Below are 19,737 nucleotides of genomic sequence, written 5' to 3'. Positions count from 1 at the left end.
AAAAAATGAAGACTCTAACATTTACAAATGGATAAAAGTTAAATTGACTACTAGCCTCTCTTCTGACACATTGATCTTCCTTTTCTGGAGATGTGATAAAAAAAACTGGCTCTAAAATGAGCAAAATCTGTCAATAAGTTATCATCTTCTCTAATGAAAACAAAGAAAATAATAAATACTTCATTATCCCAAGTCTGAATTTAGCTCTTGCATATGGAAACACAGATCATATGTATTCACGTATTCCCCATTGGTGAGGCGTTCTACAGTATGCAATCATATCTTTTCCATGTGTTGCTTTCAAAGCTCCTACATTGGCTTATCACAAATATAATTGCTTAATTATATCACAATGAGCTCATCTTTCCCTCCAAAATGCTGAGGGGTTGCAAAAATGTGGCCAAGGCCAAAATCAAAACATTTATTGCATCAGTATCCTGAACTTGTAAGAAAATATTGAAATGACTGAGAAACTAAAGGGAGAAGGCAGCATTTATGTGGAAAGAGACAGCTGTGAGGAAAGACAGTCTCAGGAAGGGATGAGATGTCTTCCCAGATAGAGCAGCAAAGCAGAACTGACAAACCCCAGTGGTGGCTCTAGACCAGCTATAGTGGCTTGTAATTAACCAAGACACCTGGACTTGCCTATTTGAAAAACACCTGTGATCCATCTGACCCCTTTTCTCTCAATAAGAGTGTATCCAGGGGCCCAGAGCAGCAGCTGTGCCTAGTTGGGGCTGCTTCGAGGGCAGTTCAGACACGGCAACCCCAGGAAAGCAGCAGGGAGGATGTCGACAGGAAGGGAGGCTATCTGAGTTACTGGGGGGACAGAGCAGGAAGCTGGAAAAAGAAGGTAGGGCCAAAATGGAAGAGGGCAGGAATCTGAAGCCCCATGAGGTTGAAAAACAGTTTCAGTGACTCACAGCCACCCATCAGGTATGCCTTTTTGCACGGCTCAGTACATGTTCCCAGGCTCAAATCAGCAGAGCACACTGTTTGTGGCCTTTTCTCCCTGACTTCCACAGCCACAGAGAATTCCTCAGGGAACTGTCAAGGGGCTAGGAGAAGCCCTCTATCACTTCACCCAATCTTTTACCATTTGTGCTTTCTGCTGTCTACAAGGCATTCCTGCCATCGCTGGCAGTTCCTAAGGTGCCAGATAAAGAGTTCATGACTATCCTGAGTTTTGAGGAGGAACAGTTTTAGAGGCAAAATTAGGAGAGAAAATAGAGAAGGTTCCTTCAGAACAGCCTCAAATAGGACTAGTTAATTCTTTGACTACTTCCTATTGGCTTATTCTGGGGCTAGATATCCTCAAAAAATGTCATATTTTCCTAAAAATATAATTTTTAAGTTCCTAATACCTTCTAAGAGTAATTCTCTAAGTATGATTATAATCTTAATTTGAATGGAAATATTCAATCACACATGATGCAAATTTCATTAGCATTACGTGGCAGAGTTGATTTTTTTCCGGCATAATTATTGTTTTTCTTTTCTCCTGTTTATAAATAATTTACCCCCTTTATTTAAACCGCATAAAAATGTAAATTGTACATAGTGGCTTGATGATCTCACTAGATTTCTGGAAAAACAGGATTCTGGAAGTAAAAATTAATCTTCCATAGCAAGCATTATTATTTATTGAGATCTCCTGAGTGCCAACAGTGTGTTCAGCCTTTCAGAAAACACTGAAAAAAATAAAAATAAAAATCCTGTCTTCCTTGTTAATCTGAAAAAGGCAAATGAACCAGTTGCAACTGGAAAAAATTCACCCAGACAAAACCAAACCGTCCATTAAAGAAGCCCCCCGGTCACGCCCCCCAGATCTGGACACGGATAGAGGACAAGTCAGCGAAGTGCAGTTCCATGATCTGTGAGGTGGAGGAAAAGAGGACGATGCCAAGCAGTCCACATGCCTGCCCCTACCCTAGACCTGTGCAGTTCTGTGAGGGGAGGGGGACAAAAAGCAGCTGCTGCCTTTCACCACAGTCTGTCTACTGTGACCGACTTACAGGCAGCTCACAGTGCAGAGAAGCTCAGGTTGATTCTGGCCGGCCCTTGCTTTAGGATTTACATTACAGGCCATGAGAGAGGATGCCCAGGCCTCCAGATTTTTATTCTGGGTCAAAAAGAGAGCAAAGAGAAAAGGTGTAAGTGCCTCAGTACTTCCCTGCTTCTTTCTTTCCTCCTCCTTCCTTCCATCTCTTTGTAGAGGAGTTTCTTGGACATTCATATCTCAGCCTCCTAGAGCTTCTGGAAGGGCCTTTAAAGGCTCTCCAGCCCAATCGTCTTATTTACAGAGGAGGAAACGAAGGCCCAGAGAGGGTGAATGACCCAAGAGCATGTGGCTAATTCATGGTGGAACTGGGACTAGAACTCAGGACACCTAACCACGCCACCACTCTTACACCTTTCGCTTAGTGATAACTTTTCTTTTTCTCCCATGAGGGCAGCTGGCATGAGGAAGTAGCCCCCTGCATTTTGAGGAAAAAGACAACTAAATAGAATGGTGCTCTCTGGAGGAAGGTCTCACTACAATCCCTAGTAATGAAAACTCAGCTGTGGACAAATAGGCAACAAGGTCGATGCTCTTGCTAGCTCACCCCAAAGAAGCATTTCTGTGCCTGTGAACTCAGGAACAAATGGGTAAAGCAGCATCATGTGAATGTTGAGTAAGAACCACTTGCAGATGCAGAAAAATCCACCTTGTAATAGTGAATGATTAGAATTAACTCTCAATTCCCAACAGGAATCAGGAATCATTCAAAAGCCACTGAGTCGAGAGAGGCTGACAGCAGTGGCAGAATGACAATGAGATGCAGGAGCTGCTCCCAGGATGTCAAACTGGGACTGGGACAATGCAGCTGAAGGGCAGGGGCAGCCCAGGACCCTGCTGGACACAGACAGTGCCACCCCAAGTCTCCACTGTGACTGGGAGAGGCCCTGCAACTAAATCATTCAGGATAAATAACAAAGTCACTACTCTTCTCTCCACTCAGACCCCTATGATTATATAGTTTGTAGGGAAACATTATTTTAAAAATCTACTTAGAAAATATTTTTTTTTCTTATTGTAGCATTGTCAAATTGATACTTTAAAGAATTTAAGACTTTAGGTTTCAAAATTGTTTCCAAATCTTTTCAGAAAGTCAACTATGTTACTCTTCACTGACTGCTCAAGGGGCCTTCTCCTGAAAGCGGGTGGCGCGAGGATTTATGCTCCTGGCTGGGAGGAGAGGCAGGCCAGGCACTGTGCTGGTGCTGAGGCAGGGACAGTCAACCCTCCTGGCTTCCCCCCACCTGCCCCACCCCAGTATCCACTCTCCCCTTCTTCCTCATTAATGGAACCATAGCATGTGACAATGTAACCAAAGAAAACAACATTTTTCAGACTCCCTTGTAACTAGGGTTAAACACGTGACCAAGGCCTAGCCAATAGAGATAAAAATTACTGCGTAGAGTCTCTGAGAAAATTCCTTAAAAAGTGGGGATGGCTCAGCTGGCAGGTACCTTCTGCCCTTCCCCTTTCTTTTTTCCTGCCTGGAACAAGGATGTGATGGCTGGGGTGGAGGCAGCCATGTTATAACTCTGAGACAAGCCTGAGGAAGGAAGCCAAAAGCTGAGCACGGTGTAGTCAGATGGCAAAAGGAGCTTCTACACCAGACCTGCACTGCCTCCTTGGACTTTTTTTTTTTTCTTCTTAAGGGTTAGAGGAAAACTAATCCCTACTTGTTTAACCATTATTTTCCACCATTATTTGTAGTCAAATACATTTCCTAACTGAAACACATATACACACTCACTCACCAAGAGGCCCCAACACTGAAGAGTGAGGCAGGAACCACCAAATATTTAAAGTAGAAAGGAAGAGCAATAGCAGGGTATTGATCCCAGCTGCACTAATAGCAATTCCAACTCAGAGGCTGCAATTAAAATAATGGAGAAGAAAACATCCCAAACCAAATTACCAGTTTTGATAACTATAGAGGTGTTGTGTTGTGACCCAGAGGACTGATTTGTGAGCTACAAATTGAGCTAAGGCTTCACAAAAGTATTTTAGAAAAATCATTCTGAAAAGAAATGTAGCCTCTGGGCAAAACTGAGTGGAATGAAAACAGTGGCACACAGAGAGAGAGTTCAACTGAGCTTTCTCTGGTTTTAGGAATGCAGGAGCTTTGGGGAATGAGTGCAAATCTCTGAAGCATTATTCTCATTATTACTAATGGTTCTTAATAACTAAGGGGCAACATTGGGTCTCCAGTTGGCTGGACTGACCAGAAATTGCTCATTGCAGTTATACTAATAATGAAATATAATTTGACACTAAATTACAAATCCAGATATAAAACTATCTGCTCAGTCTGTTATTGCAAAGGAAAACTAAGCCAGAACATCAATAAATAGAATAATCCAATTAAGTGTCTCTCCATTTGGGAACTATTTAGAATTCAGAGTTTAACAGGCTAGTGAGATAGGGCAAAACAATTTAGTATTTACTGATTTAAACAATCAGGGCTTTTATATTAAGACAATAACTTTGTTAATTTAAAATAAGTATTCAATCAATCTGAATGGCTTTGGTCATTTATGTAGTAATCTTAATCACTCTCAATTCTTTCTAGTTATGAGGCCTAATTTCTCATAAGTACATTTACCTGTACTTTAATATTAAATATAAGCACGTTTTTAATAACCAGTGTCTTTGTAAACATATTTCTGATCATTTTTTGCTGCATATAATAACCACCTATAAGCCAGGAATTACAAATACAGGATGATGGATTGATAAAAATGTCTGTATTCTTTTAGTCACATTTAAGTGGAAAAGTAACAGCTAAATTCCCTAATTATGACCTACATCGGTTATACATACTGATATATATGTATATCAATGTGCATATGTATTGGTACATATGTATTGGCATGTATAACCAATGCAGGTTATAATTAGGGAATTTAGCTATCACTTTTCCACTTTAGCTATAACTGTTCCAACTGTTAACACACTTTGCAGGATTTTGCCAGAGATAGATGTTCCCTCCATTGGAGAGGGAAGGATATTTGCCTGCAGATGCAGACAGGCAAGGGAAGAGATTTTGCAAGAGATGAGCTGGAGCAACCGCAGGGATCCAGGAACTGTGCTCTGAGCTTTCTGTTTGCCTGAGGGTAGCAGGTATCTGATAGATGTTTGTTCAATGAAAGTGCTACCTCAGATTCTTCAGAGATGATGCTCCTGGAAGCATCCACAAGCAGCTGATAAAGCCTGGGTTACATCCTTCAGGCTGAATTTCTGTATGATCAGATTCTCCAGCAAAAGCCTCCACTTCCAGAGTTACAGCATCCTGTACCACTTTCTTTGGCAAAGATGCTTTGGTGATTCTTACCTACTATAAAACCATGTACACACATGGCCTCTATGGTACTGACCTCTCCGGGGACCGTTAGACAATGCTGAAGGATGTTTAAAAGATACTTACTGCTTGTGGAGGACAGGTGGCTGTAGTCGGACCTGAAACATAAGACCTCAGTGTTAGTAGAATTCTTTATCCAAATGACTTATTCAAGCCAGAATTTTAAACAGTCAGTGGTAAGTAGCATTTAACTGGTAAAGAAATGTCACCAATTAAAAACTGTAGTGCTAAGGCTCATTTTATGCAAAATAAAGTTACGTCTGAATTTGAAAGAAAACTTTAAAGGAACTTTAGAATTCTGGGGGCTCTCATGTGAGTTCTGCAAATTCCTCTGATGAGGTTTGGAAGAAGCCATCTAAAGGTTTCACAAAAATTCTGAATGGTTATTTTTCTGGGGAGAAGCCCCAAAGTTTTCAACAGATTCAGCACTCAGATTCACTCCAAAGGTTACTGCGAATGAGCACCCTTCAAATGTTCGCACCACACCATGGGGAAACGTTCTTTGCTGACATAAGCAGAGGATCCCAGTGCGAGGAGAGAGGGAATCTCAGCTGTGAAGGTTTCCACATTCAAGGTGGGGCTGACCACCAGGAAACAAAGGCACAATGATATTTCCACTGATTTCAGTTCCATCTGAGAAGAAAGCCTGCTGGATATTAGAGTAACAGGATGTGAGCTGTGATAGGGAAAGGGAAAAGGCAGGCTAAGGCTGGGGTGAAATCGCCCTTTCAGTTTCTATGCTGAGAAATCAGCTGCTGGCATTCAGCCTCCGTAAGAGTGGGGCTCTGGCCAAGGATCTGCTTAATCTCTAGTAAATTTCTGCCCTACTTCTGTAGCTGTTAAGACTTTCCTCTCTGGCAACAAATTTGATATGGAAGCTATTTATTTTCTTCCCCTAGTGTCCCAAAGTCATTCTCAATAGGAAATTAATCACTTTAGCACGTAGGGATTTATTCTGCCATGGAAGTTAGCGGACGTAGTTATGCAAATAAACTGCTTAATTATGTTTAATTTTATAGATATACGTTCCTTTTATCTCCTTAGTCTCCTGCTGCTTTTCCTGAATCATCCAATTTTCACTCCATTGAACTTCTTGCCACATTTAAAAAAGTACATGCAAAACTTTTTAAAAAAATCATAAGCAGCATGCCTCTTACTGATTAAAATAACCTACATCACTCAAAATGCTGCACTGATTTATTGGTCGAGGAACAAAATGGAAGAAAACAACATGTGGTTTTCACTTTTGCAAATGAAATACTTTAGTAGTCATGGAATCAATGAATTTTAAAACTGGAAAGAATAACAACTACCAACATTTGCATATCCCTTTATATATTACAAACTGCATTCATATATATATATATAATTCAATTTTTTATTTTATTGACTAGGAAATTAAAATGATACTATCTGTACAGAGACCAGGAGGTGAGCAATGATTAGTGACTGAAGTTGAGTGTGCAGGGTGGGTGGAGAGGAAGGACTCCGAAGGCAGAATGGACTGACTGGCTAGCACATGGTGACATACTGGCTAAGGGAGACAACAGAGAGGGGAGGGTCAAGGATTAGAAACGTTCTGAAGCCCAGGATTTGTAACCCAGTACTGGTGCATTAAATTCTTTCTGGAACCATTCAGGACATAAACTTTAGAACAATACTTGGAAATGTAATTATATATAAATTTAGTGACTGCTCAGCAAATATCCACTGTGGTAGATGCAACAGGAAAACAACTCAATTACAATAAAATCATCTTAAGATGGACAGACTTTAAAGAAATGTCATGACTATTCAAATACAACACAATAAGAACGTGTGATATTGCTATTTCTTTTATTCTTTAAAATGTGTATTTTCAGCTAGGATTTTCCAAATTCTCTTGAAGCAGATGGGATTCACATATGCATACATTTTAAAGATCTGCATACAGATGGATATGTATGTAGAATGAAATTAACACTTGAAACATAGTTCAAGAATCTTAAAGTGCAACAGTATTTTAGTGTCTTAGGACAGGTGCTGGCATAACTGATGCCCCTCTATGAGTCCCTCCACATTTCTAGAGACTAAGGGCATCACCGGGTTGGGCCCGCCAAATGGTCAGCCTTCTGACAATCACGTTGATCCTGCTCCAGTTCCCTCCACATACAGCAGCCAATCTTTGCAAAGGATAAATCTGATCTTGTCTCTCTCTGGATGAAATTCAAGCTCGCTAGTGTAAAACACAAACCCCTCTCTCCGTGACGGATGGCCCAGCTCTGCAGACCAACTTTCACCCTGGTCCACTGTCACAACAGAAACACACGGAAAGTCACCTACAGCCTCCCACTGCTCTCCAGCCTCTGATCCTCAGTATATGCAATTTGTATACAGTTGCCATAATGACAGAGACACAATTTTGAATTGCTCTTTTCACTTGATACCATCATAACATGCTGCTACACATTTCCTGTAATTATCATTTTAAATTAAGTAATACACTATAATTTATTCAACCTTTTTGTTGGCTAAATGATCATTCCTGGTTGTTCACCTTTACAAAACACACGGCAATGAGGTATTTATGAATATAGCTTTATATTTATTTTCTTTTCCTTAGAAAAATTATCATGGGTGGAAATATAGACTGAATTGAGGTATAAATACTTTTATAGTTCTTAAAATATATTCCAAATAACCTCAAAAGCTTATTTACTAGAAATACTGCTAGGAAACACAAACTACAAAGCTTGAAACAATTTTGTACATAATAAATAGATTCAAACCATTTCAGAGAACAACCAGGTATTTGATTAGGGTTCTCTGGACAAGTCTGTACTCTGGACAAGTCTGTACTCTGGACAAGTTTTTTTTAGGCAAGAAGGAAGAGCAGTAGGGTACCTGCCTTGAGATTTCTGTTTATTGGTCTCACATCATAAGAATTTAGTTAGCTGGCTATGCATAAGACATTCAACCCTGCCAGAATGAAGCATGAAAGGTGAATTTAGAATGAAAAATTTATACACATGATATAGAGCAGAATAATACAAGAATTATGTACATTCACACACCTGACAAATACAGACACATTTCCAAATACTATTTAGTATTTGTGGCAATAATGAACAGAAAGTTAGATGCAGTCCCTTGACTATATTAATTACAATATTATATATAGGGATTATATAGAGGTTCTATACTTAAGACAGTTTACCCTATCAGACAGCAGCCTAGCTACCAAATGATACACTACATATATACAGAATACCTTCCTAAATTATTTTCCAGGAAAATCATGGCATAAGAATTGATCTTGGCATTCCTGTAAAATTGATCTTGATGTTTCTGTAAAACCTCAGCTATTGAGCATCATGAACCTCATCTGTTAATCCTCATTTCACTGAATTAAATTTAGTGTTAACTAGCTCCACCTTGAATACAAAGATAACAAAGTACTAACAAATGATCTGGTCTTCTATACAGCATTTCCCCTTTCGTCTTTTTAAAAGACCTATCCCATTTAAAAATTCACCCCACCTATTCTTTTCCACCCACCTATTTAAAGTCTAGACCCCTGATTTTTTGTTATGTCTTAAGTCACAGCGAAGTATCAATTGGAGGTCCTCCAAAGAAACAGGGCATGGTATGGCCCTACAGGTTCAGAAGCTCAGTGACAGCTGAGATGGAAGTGGAAGTTCATTAATGCCAGACCAAAGTATTGAATGAAAATAACCCATCACGTACAAAAGAGTGGCTTACATGCCAAATCTTGAAGACATCAATAATGAAACAGTCATTATAAAGCATTGGCTTTTATTTGGGTTTACAAGGAACTGGCTGTCCTTCTATTTAAGGGAGTCTGTTTCTTAAGAGAGTTTACCACCATCAGCAGCCAACTTGCCAGTTTTTGCTAACAGAAAGTACATAACAGCACAAGGCTTCTTTCAAGTGGTTTTGGAAAATGGGAGTTTCAAAATGACATCAATTGCTACAGAAGAATACTAGTTTGCTTTTAGTCTTGGTCTGTATTAGGTGGGTGAGACAGCAGCAGCAGCATTTCAAGCAAAAGAAAATGTCTGAGCAGAAAACAAGAATTAATTACAGATCAAACAGCTCCTGGAGACGCAGCTTCACTAGGTGGGAAGCACACTGGAGATCCAGGCTTCAATTCATGCCTCTAACGAGCCATGTGCCCTCTGAGTCTCCATTTCCTTATCTGTAAAATATAATTATTAGAATACCGAGGCATGCCCTGTAGTCTCTCAGATGTTCTGAATGATCACATTACTTAAGGTATTTAAAAGCAACAGAGGATCTATTGTGATGAGTTTGAAAAACATATGGTCTTGAGTTCACAATTTTTATTATATAAAACTCTAAGTTTATAATTTGGAGTGTTCTTCATAACAGTAATAATATAGTATGGTGAGAAATAATCATATACTAAGGGTTCTAGACACTGAACAGCCACTGTTCTAGGGGCTTTAAATATATACGCTCATTTAATCCTCACACTAACCCTAGAAGGTAGGTACTACTATCATCATCCCCATTGTACAGAGGAGGAAACTGAGAGCAGAGAGGTTAAGTCACTGGATCAAGGTTTCACAGTCCCTAAGTGGAGGAGCCAGAATGTGAATGCAAGCAGGCTGGCTCTTGTGACTGTAACTTTCAAAGTGGCCAACATGGCCACCGGCAGTGGGACCCACAAAGTTTCTCAGAACTGTTTCTTCCATCATGCCGCTGAAAGGATGGATAATCAGCTTAAGCAATACCCTGACAGCCCTTGTTTCTGTTTTGTTCACACCCCCTTACCCCAAATTTCGATGATCCTAACTATCCACTCTCTCTCTCTCTGCCTGACCCTAGGTAGTTGAGCATTGCTGCGAGAAAATAAATAACAAGGGGAACTCGTACCCCTTGTTATTTATTTAAATACGTAATTGCAAATTTCAACTGGGCACCCGCTCAACATTGCCCCAAACAACTATTCAAATCTCCATTCTCCTCAGATGGTGGAGGGCTGTATTTACACCAAAGAGAAACCCCATCTTGCCTGCTCTTCTAATTGCAGGAGGGGATGTCCTGCCTCCTACCTAAAGCCATCCATCCCCCTGTGGTCTGAAGTCCATCTGCCTCCACTTTTTCAGAATGCTGACACTATAGGGCCAGAAGCAGTGGCTCACACCTATAATCCTAGTGCTTTGGGAGGCCAAGGTGGAAGGATTGCTTGAAGCCAGGAGTTTAAGACAGTTTCTGAGCAACATAGCAGGACCTTGTGTTTATAAAAATAAAAATAAAAAAATTAGCTGGGCATGGTGTCGGTGGTGCAGGCCTGTAATCCCAGCTCCTCAGGAGGCTGAGGCGGGAGGATTACTTGAGCCTTGGAATTTCAGGTTGCAGTGAGCCATGATTCCACCAATGCACTCCAGCATGGGTGACAGAGAGACCTGTCTGTTAAAAAAAAAAAAAAAAAAGAAGAAAGAAAGAAAGCGACATTACAGATTATCATCTTTTCTCCTCCTTCTCCTTTCCCTTTCTATAGAATCCTTTCTATCACACTGATTGCTCAATTAGCGCCTATGTTTAAGAAATCTTTCTTCACTCCACTCTCCCCTTTAGCTACTGCCTCTTTTTGCCTCTCCTTTTTCCAGACAAAGGAATCCACCTGTCTCCTTTTCTTCACATTCTACTGCCTTCTAGAGCCACTCTAATCTGGCTCCTACCTCCACCACCCCTCTGTGAAATATCACTCTTCCTTCACTTCATCATCTCCATTTAAAAAAGACGTTTAGCGTTCCTCATCTTCATTAGTTTCTCAGTAGCATAGTTGATCTCTCCTTCCTTTCTCAAAAACTCAAACCTCCCTTGGCTTCAATGATTCATATTCTTCTTTCTTTGACTCCAAGTCTACTCTTTCTCAGGCTCCTTTATCAGCTCATTCTCATTGACTGGGCATTTAAATGTAGTTTCTCAAGGCTGGTATTAAAGAGCACCTGCTGCACAGAGTTGTTGAAGGATTCGAGGAGTCCATGAAATACATAAAGGCTTAGAACAGTAGGTGGCACATACTAAATGCTAAGAAAGTGCTTGCTATTACCTTCAGTTGATTTAGTCTCTCCCAGAGCTTCCATTGCCATTTTTAGTACCCAAATGCAATGTCATTGTGCAGACCTCCCTTCTGAGTTTCAGACAAATATACCCAACTGCTGATTCATCATCTTTACCTGGATGTCTTGCAACACCTCAGACACAGTGTGTTGAAAATGAAATGTCTCATACCTTGCCCAAACTTGGTTTGGAATAGATCACCAGCTACTTTGAGAATTTGATAAAAAAAAAAAAATAAGTTCTCTTCTCATACAAATTCACAAAGCACATCATTTTGCATACAACTTGAAGGAATTCATGGACCCCAAAGTAAGGATCACTGCGTTAGCATATGTGTCACTTGAGCTGAGTCCTGAAAGAAGAGTAGAGTTTCACCTGACAGACAGGCATGTCAGGTGGGAAGGGCAGAGCTGGCAAAGAGGGCAGCTTGACAAAGGTGAGGAAACAGAAAAACCTGTCGGATGTGGCTAGATACAAGGCGCAAAGAAGGACCTGCTGAGAAACAAGGCCAGAGAGGGAAGAAGGAAACTCCATAACGGGAGTCAGGGCATATAGACCATGTTAAATTCTTTGCATTTGTAGATAACAGAGCCATAAAAGTTTGAAAGGGAGAGACATGATCAGATTTGCATTTTAAATATACTAACGATAGCAAACACTTATTGTTTTCTATGTGCTTTCTACACAATCTCTGTGAAAGCTGGATAGGGTAAGGGGTGGGGGCAAGCTCCGGAAAAGTAGGGAAATGAACAGCTTTTTGATAACTGAAATTCAAGGGCTCTGTGAATATATGGCAAAAACAAAACTAATTAGCATACATTGAAATGCATGCTATTTTACCTTTAGCTTAAGGATACTAGTGATACAGTAAGAATTCCTCTTTTTTTTTGGAGACGGAGTTTCGCTCTTGTTGCCCATGCTGGAGTGCAATGGCGTGATCTCGGCTCATGGCAACCTCCACCTCCCAGGTTCAAGCAATTCTTCTGCCTTAGCCTCCCGAGTAGCTGGGATTACAGGCATGCGCCACAACGCCCGGCTAATTCTGTATTTTTTTTTTTTAGTAGGGATGAGGTTTCTCCATTTTGGCCAGGCTGGTCTTGAACTCCCGACCTCAGGAGATCCGCCCACCTCAGCCTCCCAAAGTGCTGGGATTACAGGCGCGAGATACCGCGGCCGGCCAAGAATTCTTTAAACAATTCTGTTCTGTTACAACTACACATTTTAGTGACAGAGGCTGAGAATAGAAGCTCTGGTGTCAGCAGGAGTGGGGAGCCCCTCCCAGGAGGCCTGGCAGCTGTCATGCTGATGTCCAGATCCTGGGGCGATGTCACCCCCTGGGTCCAGGACTTCCTCTCCCTTTTCTAAGGCAGAGCGCTTGAAAAAAATATCAGTTTTAGGTGAGCTCTGCAAATTGAAAATGAATAGACTAGTGAATGCTTTATTTAACGCAGCTACAAATAAGCTGGTTAATTTTGCTTTGTTTCTTCTATTCATGGTCCAGCTAACTAGTGGCAGAAAAAAAAAAAAAGCCAATAATCTTCAATTAAAGTTGATAAATGCCACTTACACAAAGAGTGGGAAGAAGCAAGGAAGTTTGGCATTTAGCATCAGGTTACTCCACCAGATTATAATTGGGTGCTGTAGAGAGCTATGAATAAGTTTGGATAACAGAGAAAGCCCATTGCTGGGTGAATGCCCTAGGGAGTAAAGTCCCGCATTTGGGCTAGGAGTGGTGGGGCAGGAGGGGCCGTGTGGGGAGCTTTGCTGGGGTTGGGTTAGAACTCTGGGTCGATCGTGGGCCTGGATTCTCTACCTGCCCTCACAGGGTTGCCAAATCCTGAGATTAGTCTAAAACCTCTCCGACCTTCCAGGAATGAGGCTTTCTGTAGTCTGGGCAGCTCCCGCCCTCCCCCAGGATTACTCCAGATAGGAAAAGACACCCTTTCCTCCTGGGTCAGTACCCGCGGCCTGGATGTGGTGCTGACTCTGCACAGGAAAGTCCTTTAGAGACAGAGGCAGCCTGGAAGCCTTAATAATGACATTCATCTCCTAAAAGGCATTTTGTCTTTTGTTCCGCTCAGGAAAACTGTGTTTGGAGACTAACTAACTAATTAGTCTCCAAAGGTTTGAGCTCATTGTTTGAGTACGCTGAAGCGAAAAGAATAGTTTAAAAAAAAAAAAAAAAAGCAGAGCTAGATCCTAATCCCAACACCATCTCCACCCCGCCGGTACAACAGGCCAAGGGTCCAGCTGGGACAGGTGCACTTAGAGGTGAGGAAGTTCGGCGGGACTGGAGGAGTCGAGGAGGGGGACTCGGCAGCACAGATTAAAGTCCCAGGATGAAGCCATATAACGAGAAACGCCATCCTCCTAGCCGACTTCGGAAAGACTTTTAGGTGCGGGTGTCCCACCCTGCTTTTCCTCCTCTCCTGATCTCCAGGGCCGGACTCCAGGGGGCTCCGGAGCTACAGGAGGAAAGTCCCCGAGGAAGGAGGAAACAAGTGCAATAGCATCTCCTGTCTCTAGCGATGCAGACAAGGGGTCTTTGCATCCGCCTGGCGCTCTGCATCGCCTCACGGGATGGGTGGGCTTGCAATGAACCTTGAGTCCTTCCACTTTCCTTCCCCCGGGTGGGGCCCGCCCTGCCCAGGGCAGCGCGGCCCGCCCAGGAGGGAGCGGGGGATCCGGCAGGAGGAGAAGCCCCGCGCCCCGGTCCCGTCGCAGGGATCAGGAGGGTCCCCGGCCGGGGAGGAGCCGCCGCGCAACTCGGAGAGCGCCCCCCGCCCGCGGCCCGGCCCGGCGCGGCTCACCCTCCGGTCTCGGCTCCCGAGTCCACGCAGTCGTCCTCCTCGCCGCCGCCGCCCGCCTTTGGGTCCATGGTGCACGTCCCGGCCGCGCTCGGCTTGCGGGCGCCGTCGTGACCCGGGGCGCCCTCCCTCCCGGCCGCCCAATACGAGCCGGCCGGGCTCCCTCCGAGCGTCTGGCGGCTCGGGAGCCGGCAAACAACTCAAGCGCCAGCCGCGAACCCCGCGCCGCGCCCTCTCCCGGCCGCGCCCGGCTGGGCACCCGCGCCCGCGCCCGCTCCGCCCCTCGCCGTCCGGTGGGACCCGCGTGTGCGCGCGGCGATGCGCGGGGAGTGCGCGCGAGCGCGTGTGCGAGCGCGTGGGGGGCGTGTGAGTGTGAGTGGCCGAGGTGTGTGAGGTCCCGTGCGTCTGTGGATGCGGTGTGATGTGGGTGCGTTGTGCACTCCTGGTTGCACGCGACTGTGGCTGTGCTGAGCGCGTGTGCCCGTCTGTGGTGCGTGACCGCGTGTGTGTTGTGGGGGCGGGGTGAGTGTGCACACGAGAGCCGCCTCTCTCCCCCAGGCCCACAGTCCGGGAATCCCGAGCCCCAGGGCTTGCCACGAGGTTCCCCACCTCCTGATCTGGAAGGAGCACTGAGAAAACCAACCTCAGCGCATCGTGAAAGCTGAGAAGGATTTGTTTCCCTTTTGGGACCAATCCGAACACCTGGATGTTTTCTTATAGTTTCTGAAGAATTGCTGACGCCAAATTCATTATCACCTTTCTCAGTACACGTCTGAGTGACATCCCACCCCCTCAACTTTCCAGTTTACAATAGGTGTCATGCATTCTTTTGCTACTTAAAAAAAAAAAAAGCCTTTAAAAATAATTTAAAGAGCATTGAATGAACCTGCAATTCACGGGTTGTTGCAGCAAGGGAATAACCTTAGGGTGAGTTAATGATCGCTTTTGGAGGGGCTCACCTCTTAGGAGGGTGAAGAGGGAGGCAAGTTGTCAGGGCAGGCGGAAGGAGAATCTGAACAACTTGAATTTAGTTCTGACAGCCCTATCCAAACCATTGGGAGGAATTGTCCTTACAGAGCCTAAAATTTCTTGCACCCCAAACAGCAACGGACATATTGGTGGGCATTAGCTGAAAGAAAGGAGCGTGCCAGTTCTTCAAGGGAGATTCCCCTGCCCATTTTTTATCTTGCAGCCAGGAGGGAACCTGCCTTTATTTACTCTGTGTGGGAACAATTCAAACTGTACCTCATTTGATCCTCGAGGAAGTGCTGTGAAATAGGCTTGCTTTTCTATTTTATCGTCAAGGAAACTAAACCCCACCGGTTCGAATGCCTTGTCCCAGGACACCCTATCAGTGAGTAGAGAAGCCAGGTAGTCCACTTAAGGTAGCTGGAGCCTGTGCCACTTACCCAGAAGGCTGATGAGTGGGCCAGTTGTATCCTCAGGAAGATGGTACTAAGGAAAAGGCCAGGGAAGAAAGGGTGAAATCAGCATGACTTTTAGAAGATGGGCTTTGGAAAATGAGATGCTATTTAAATGATTTCTGCCTTTCTCAAATATCCAGAGAAAGGGCACGCCAGACCAAAACCTCGAGCCACATCTCAAAATGATGCATTGATTCAGGTTCCCCTCGCCCACAGGGGACACAGTGTTATCATTCATCATTGGCATAGCAGTCTAATGGCAACTCAGTGATGCATTTATTATATGGAAGAGAAGCTTGAACGGTATGGTATCACTGTATTCTAGTGATGCATGGCTTTCTGCTTCAGTTCCCAGGTTTTAATAGCCTCACTTCATTTTTTGCTTGTTTGTTTGAGACAGGGTCTTACTCTGTTGCCCAGGCTAGAGTGCAGTGGCACAATCACAGCTCACTACAGCCTCGACCTCCATGATTCAAGTGATCTTCCCAGCCTCCTGAGTAGCTGGGACTACAGGCGTGCCACCATGCCCAGCTGAGTTTTAATTTTTTTGTAGAGAAAAATATGTTGCCTAGGCTGGTCTCAAACTCCTGGCCTCAATTGATCCTCCTGCCTCGGCCTCTCAAAGTGCTGGGATTATAGGCATGAGCCATTGCACCTGGCACATTTTTTGGGAGGGTGGGGTATAAGAGTTGCTGGCAGGTAACCAGCACAAGAACCTTGAAGTGATCACTGCAGGTTATCTAGCCCCTAAACTTACATGGTTCCCACACTCCATAGTCCAGCTCTTTAATATCAGTCTCTTTAATCATGTGGGTACAATGCTCTCCTCCACCCCTTTAAGATGGGGACAGAAAAGTGTCACTGGTCTGCTTAGGGTGTCTTGACTGCTGCCCTAAAGATATTCCTATCAGAGCCTGAGAATAGTGTTGGGGGAATACTGAGGTATGGCAGGAAGTGTAACAGGCCAGGAAACATGATGAAACCTGACTTCTGGATTGGAATCCATCATGTACTAGTTGTTTAAACTCTCAATAGAGAAAAAGGATAGGCCATCAACTGTTTCTAAAGTTCTTACTACATGTCAGGCATTGTGGTAAGGATTTTACATACATGATTTATCTAATTCTCACAAAATCCTTGTGAGGCTTCCTTTGTCCTTAAAATGGGATGTTGATATAAATCTCACAGGAGATTCAAAGCCCCTTAGAAACTATGAAGCATATGAATAAAAGATATTGCTGATTTTTTAATCACTTTTTCTCAGAAAGGTCTGAACATCAATCTTTTGTTGTATTTCACCTATAAAGCATGTTTCAGTCTCTGTTTATATTATTGCATGTGTTGGTGTGTTAGAAAACAAGGCAGTTCATTCATTTATTTATTGAACACTCAGTGTGTACTAGGCAGGGGCTGGTGCTGGGGATACGTTGAGGAATAGGCCAGAGCTATTTTCTGGCCTAATGGAGTTTTTTGGGTCAAGAGAGGGCAAGGCCAGTGGGCATGGCTGGCCTTCCCACCAGGAGAGGTATGTAGTGCCATCAGCCATTAGAATAGGACTGGAATGCCAAAGCCCTGTCTTGGAGGAAAAATCTTAAGATAATCGGATGGTAAATAGAGTCCATCAACTTTGCTGATGAAAGAGATGGATTAGTAATTGAGTAGGCCAAGAGTAATTGGGAGGGGGCCAAAAAAAGAGGAGCTAAGTAGCTTTAAGATAAGAACTTTAAAGCAAGAGACTAAAAACAGATAAAAATAAATATCTCCAGAACATAGGATTTGCCCAGATTTGGATTTCAGTTTAGAGGGAAGCTAGGCCACTTTCATTGCATCTGTACCATTTGCTATTAGGCGAGCTTGATTTAGGCCCTTAAGTAAAATATTTGTTAGGGTTATCCAGTAGCAAATAGAACCAGAAAATATATTGGTCTGGGAACTTTTGCTCATTCGTTTTAATTAATTAATTACTTTTTGAAAACACATTTCCCGGAAGCAAAAATTACAGGTTAAAGAATGACATTAAAATTAAAGAAAAAGAAATCTCTTTCTTCCAAGTCTCCAGAAGAGTCTGTCTAATGTGAAAAATAAATATTATGATCATGAGAAGAAAATTTATAAACTATTGACAAATTTACTTAGACAAAGAAAGGCACTAGCCCTACATGCAAACATAAGGGGACCAGATGGCAAAGGGATAAATGAAATGAAAGATAAACTGTTGTGCTGGGAAATAATCTCATTAAAATATAAATGACTCCACTTTGATAAGGGAGAGCACAGATAGTGGTCCTGCCTTGGAGGCTTCCCAAGAATTCTCAGCCTGCAGTTTATACCCGGACGAGATCTGGAGTCCAAGCCAGACATCAGACCACCCACCCACTGTGACCCCCAACAACTGGTGGGTGGGTGGGCGTAAAATGAGATGGGAATGTGAAAGGCTGGCTTCTGGAAATGTGCTGTGCAAATTTAAGAATCAAAGGGAACCCTAGACTCAGGGCACTGCCCTCCAGTCCCCCGTGAATAGACACGCCTCCTGGGAACTGTGGCCAAGTCACCCATTTATGGTTCTACGAATAACCTAGGCTTGGAAAGCTTTGGCCTTCTGTCCACTTTCATCCTGACATTTTCCTTCAGGGACCCGGTCCTCCCCAGCTCCAACGGCCTGTTAGTCAGCTTGGGCTGCCATTACAAAGTACCACAGACAGCATGGCTTCAACAATAGAAACTGATTTCGTCACAGTTCTGGAGGCTGGAGGTGGAAGATCATGGTGTCAGCAGGATAGGTTTCTTTGGAGGCCTTTCCTTGGCTTGCAGATGGCCGCCTTCTCTCTGTATCTTTCTTCTATCTGTGTGCATCCTTGGGTCTCTTTGTGTGTCCAAATTTCCTCTTCTTATAAATTAAACAGTCAGATTAGATGAAGACCAACTCTAATGGCCTCTTTGTAACTAAATCACTTTTTCTTTCTTTCTTTCTTTCTTTCTTTCTTTCTTTCTTTCTTTCTTTCTTTCTTTTCTTTCTTTCCTTCTTTCTTTCTTCTTTCTGTCTCTCCCTCTCTCTCTTTCTTTTTTTTTTTTTTGAGATGGAGTCTCGCTGTGTCGCCAGGCTGGAGTGCAGTGGCACAATCTTGGCTCACTGCAACCTCCACCTTCTGGGTTCAAGCGAGTCTCCTGCCTCAGCCTCCCGAGTAGCCAGGACTACAGGTGCGCCCACCACACCCAGATAATTTTTGTATTTTTAGTAGAGACGGGGTTTCACCATGTTGGCCAGGATGGTCACAATCTCTTGACCTTGTGATCTGCACACCTTGGTCTCCCAAAGTGCTGGGATTACAGGCATGAGCCACCATGCCCAGCCTTGAATCACTTCTTTAAAGACCCTGTCTCCAAATACAGTCACATTCTGAGGTACTGGGGATTAGGATATTACCACATGAATTTTAGGGGACACAATTCGACTCATAACACTGCCTTTGAAGCCGTATCATGTGGGAGGCAGGATCTTATCATGGGTAAGACTGAGTTTCTCTCCAGCCACAGTGCACAGGCCCAAGTCTTCCCTCTCCCTCTATCACCTGCTAGGCTTGTGAACTGCGGCAAGTTACTTAACCTCTCCGGGACTCAGTTGTTTGTATCGCAGGCATACTAAGGTCTTTATGAGGACTGAGATGTTATCACGCAGAGAGTACTGAGATAGTGCCTGGCACATAGGAGGTATTGGGTATTATCATTTTACTCTGTGGTCAGCTTCCATGTCTGAATCTTTCTTCATGATCTCTTTCTGGGTCTGCGTCTGACTGTCCCAGTGCTCTTGTCCCTGTCCACAGGAATGTCATGCATTCATGCACTCACTCTGCCAAATTATACTAACCTGACTATCCTGTTGGATCTGGTCCAAATAAGACAGAGATCCTGCCCTTGGACCCTGCCAATCATTAGTGGGAGATCCAAGCAAGTAAATCTCAAACCTCAATACAATGTAACTAATGCTATGACAGTGGCATA

The 19,737-nt window shown here is 43.5% G+C and overlaps 1 protein-coding gene across 2 annotated transcripts in view; it reads right to left on the bottom strand.

Annotated features, from left to right (window-relative positions):
- Positions 1-14,535, bottom strand: part of FAM124A (family with sequence similarity 124 member A) — a 59,555-nt gene extending 45,020 nt beyond the window's left edge. Inside the window, exons 1-2 of one of the 2 annotated variants that reach the window (XM_024257606.3) lie at positions 14,318-14,535; positions 5,481-5,512 (exon numbers count right to left, since the gene is read on the bottom strand). In XM_024257606.3, the coding sequence (XP_024113374.3) occupies positions 5,481-5,512; positions 14,318-14,385 (100 nt within the window). In that variant the 5' untranslated portion in view covers positions 14,386-14,535. 2 annotated transcript variants of the gene reach the window in all.
- Between the last annotated feature and the right edge of the window lie 5,202 nt (positions 14,536-19,737).

Source organism: Pongo abelii, chromosome 14 (genome assembly GCF_028885655.2).
Source record: "Pongo abelii isolate AG06213 chromosome 14, NHGRI_mPonAbe1-v2.0_pri, whole genome shotgun sequence".
NCBI classification, from domain to species: Eukaryota; Metazoa; Chordata; class Mammalia; order Primates; family Hominidae; genus Pongo; species Pongo abelii.
This window is presented reverse-complemented; position numbering and strand designations above follow the sequence as displayed.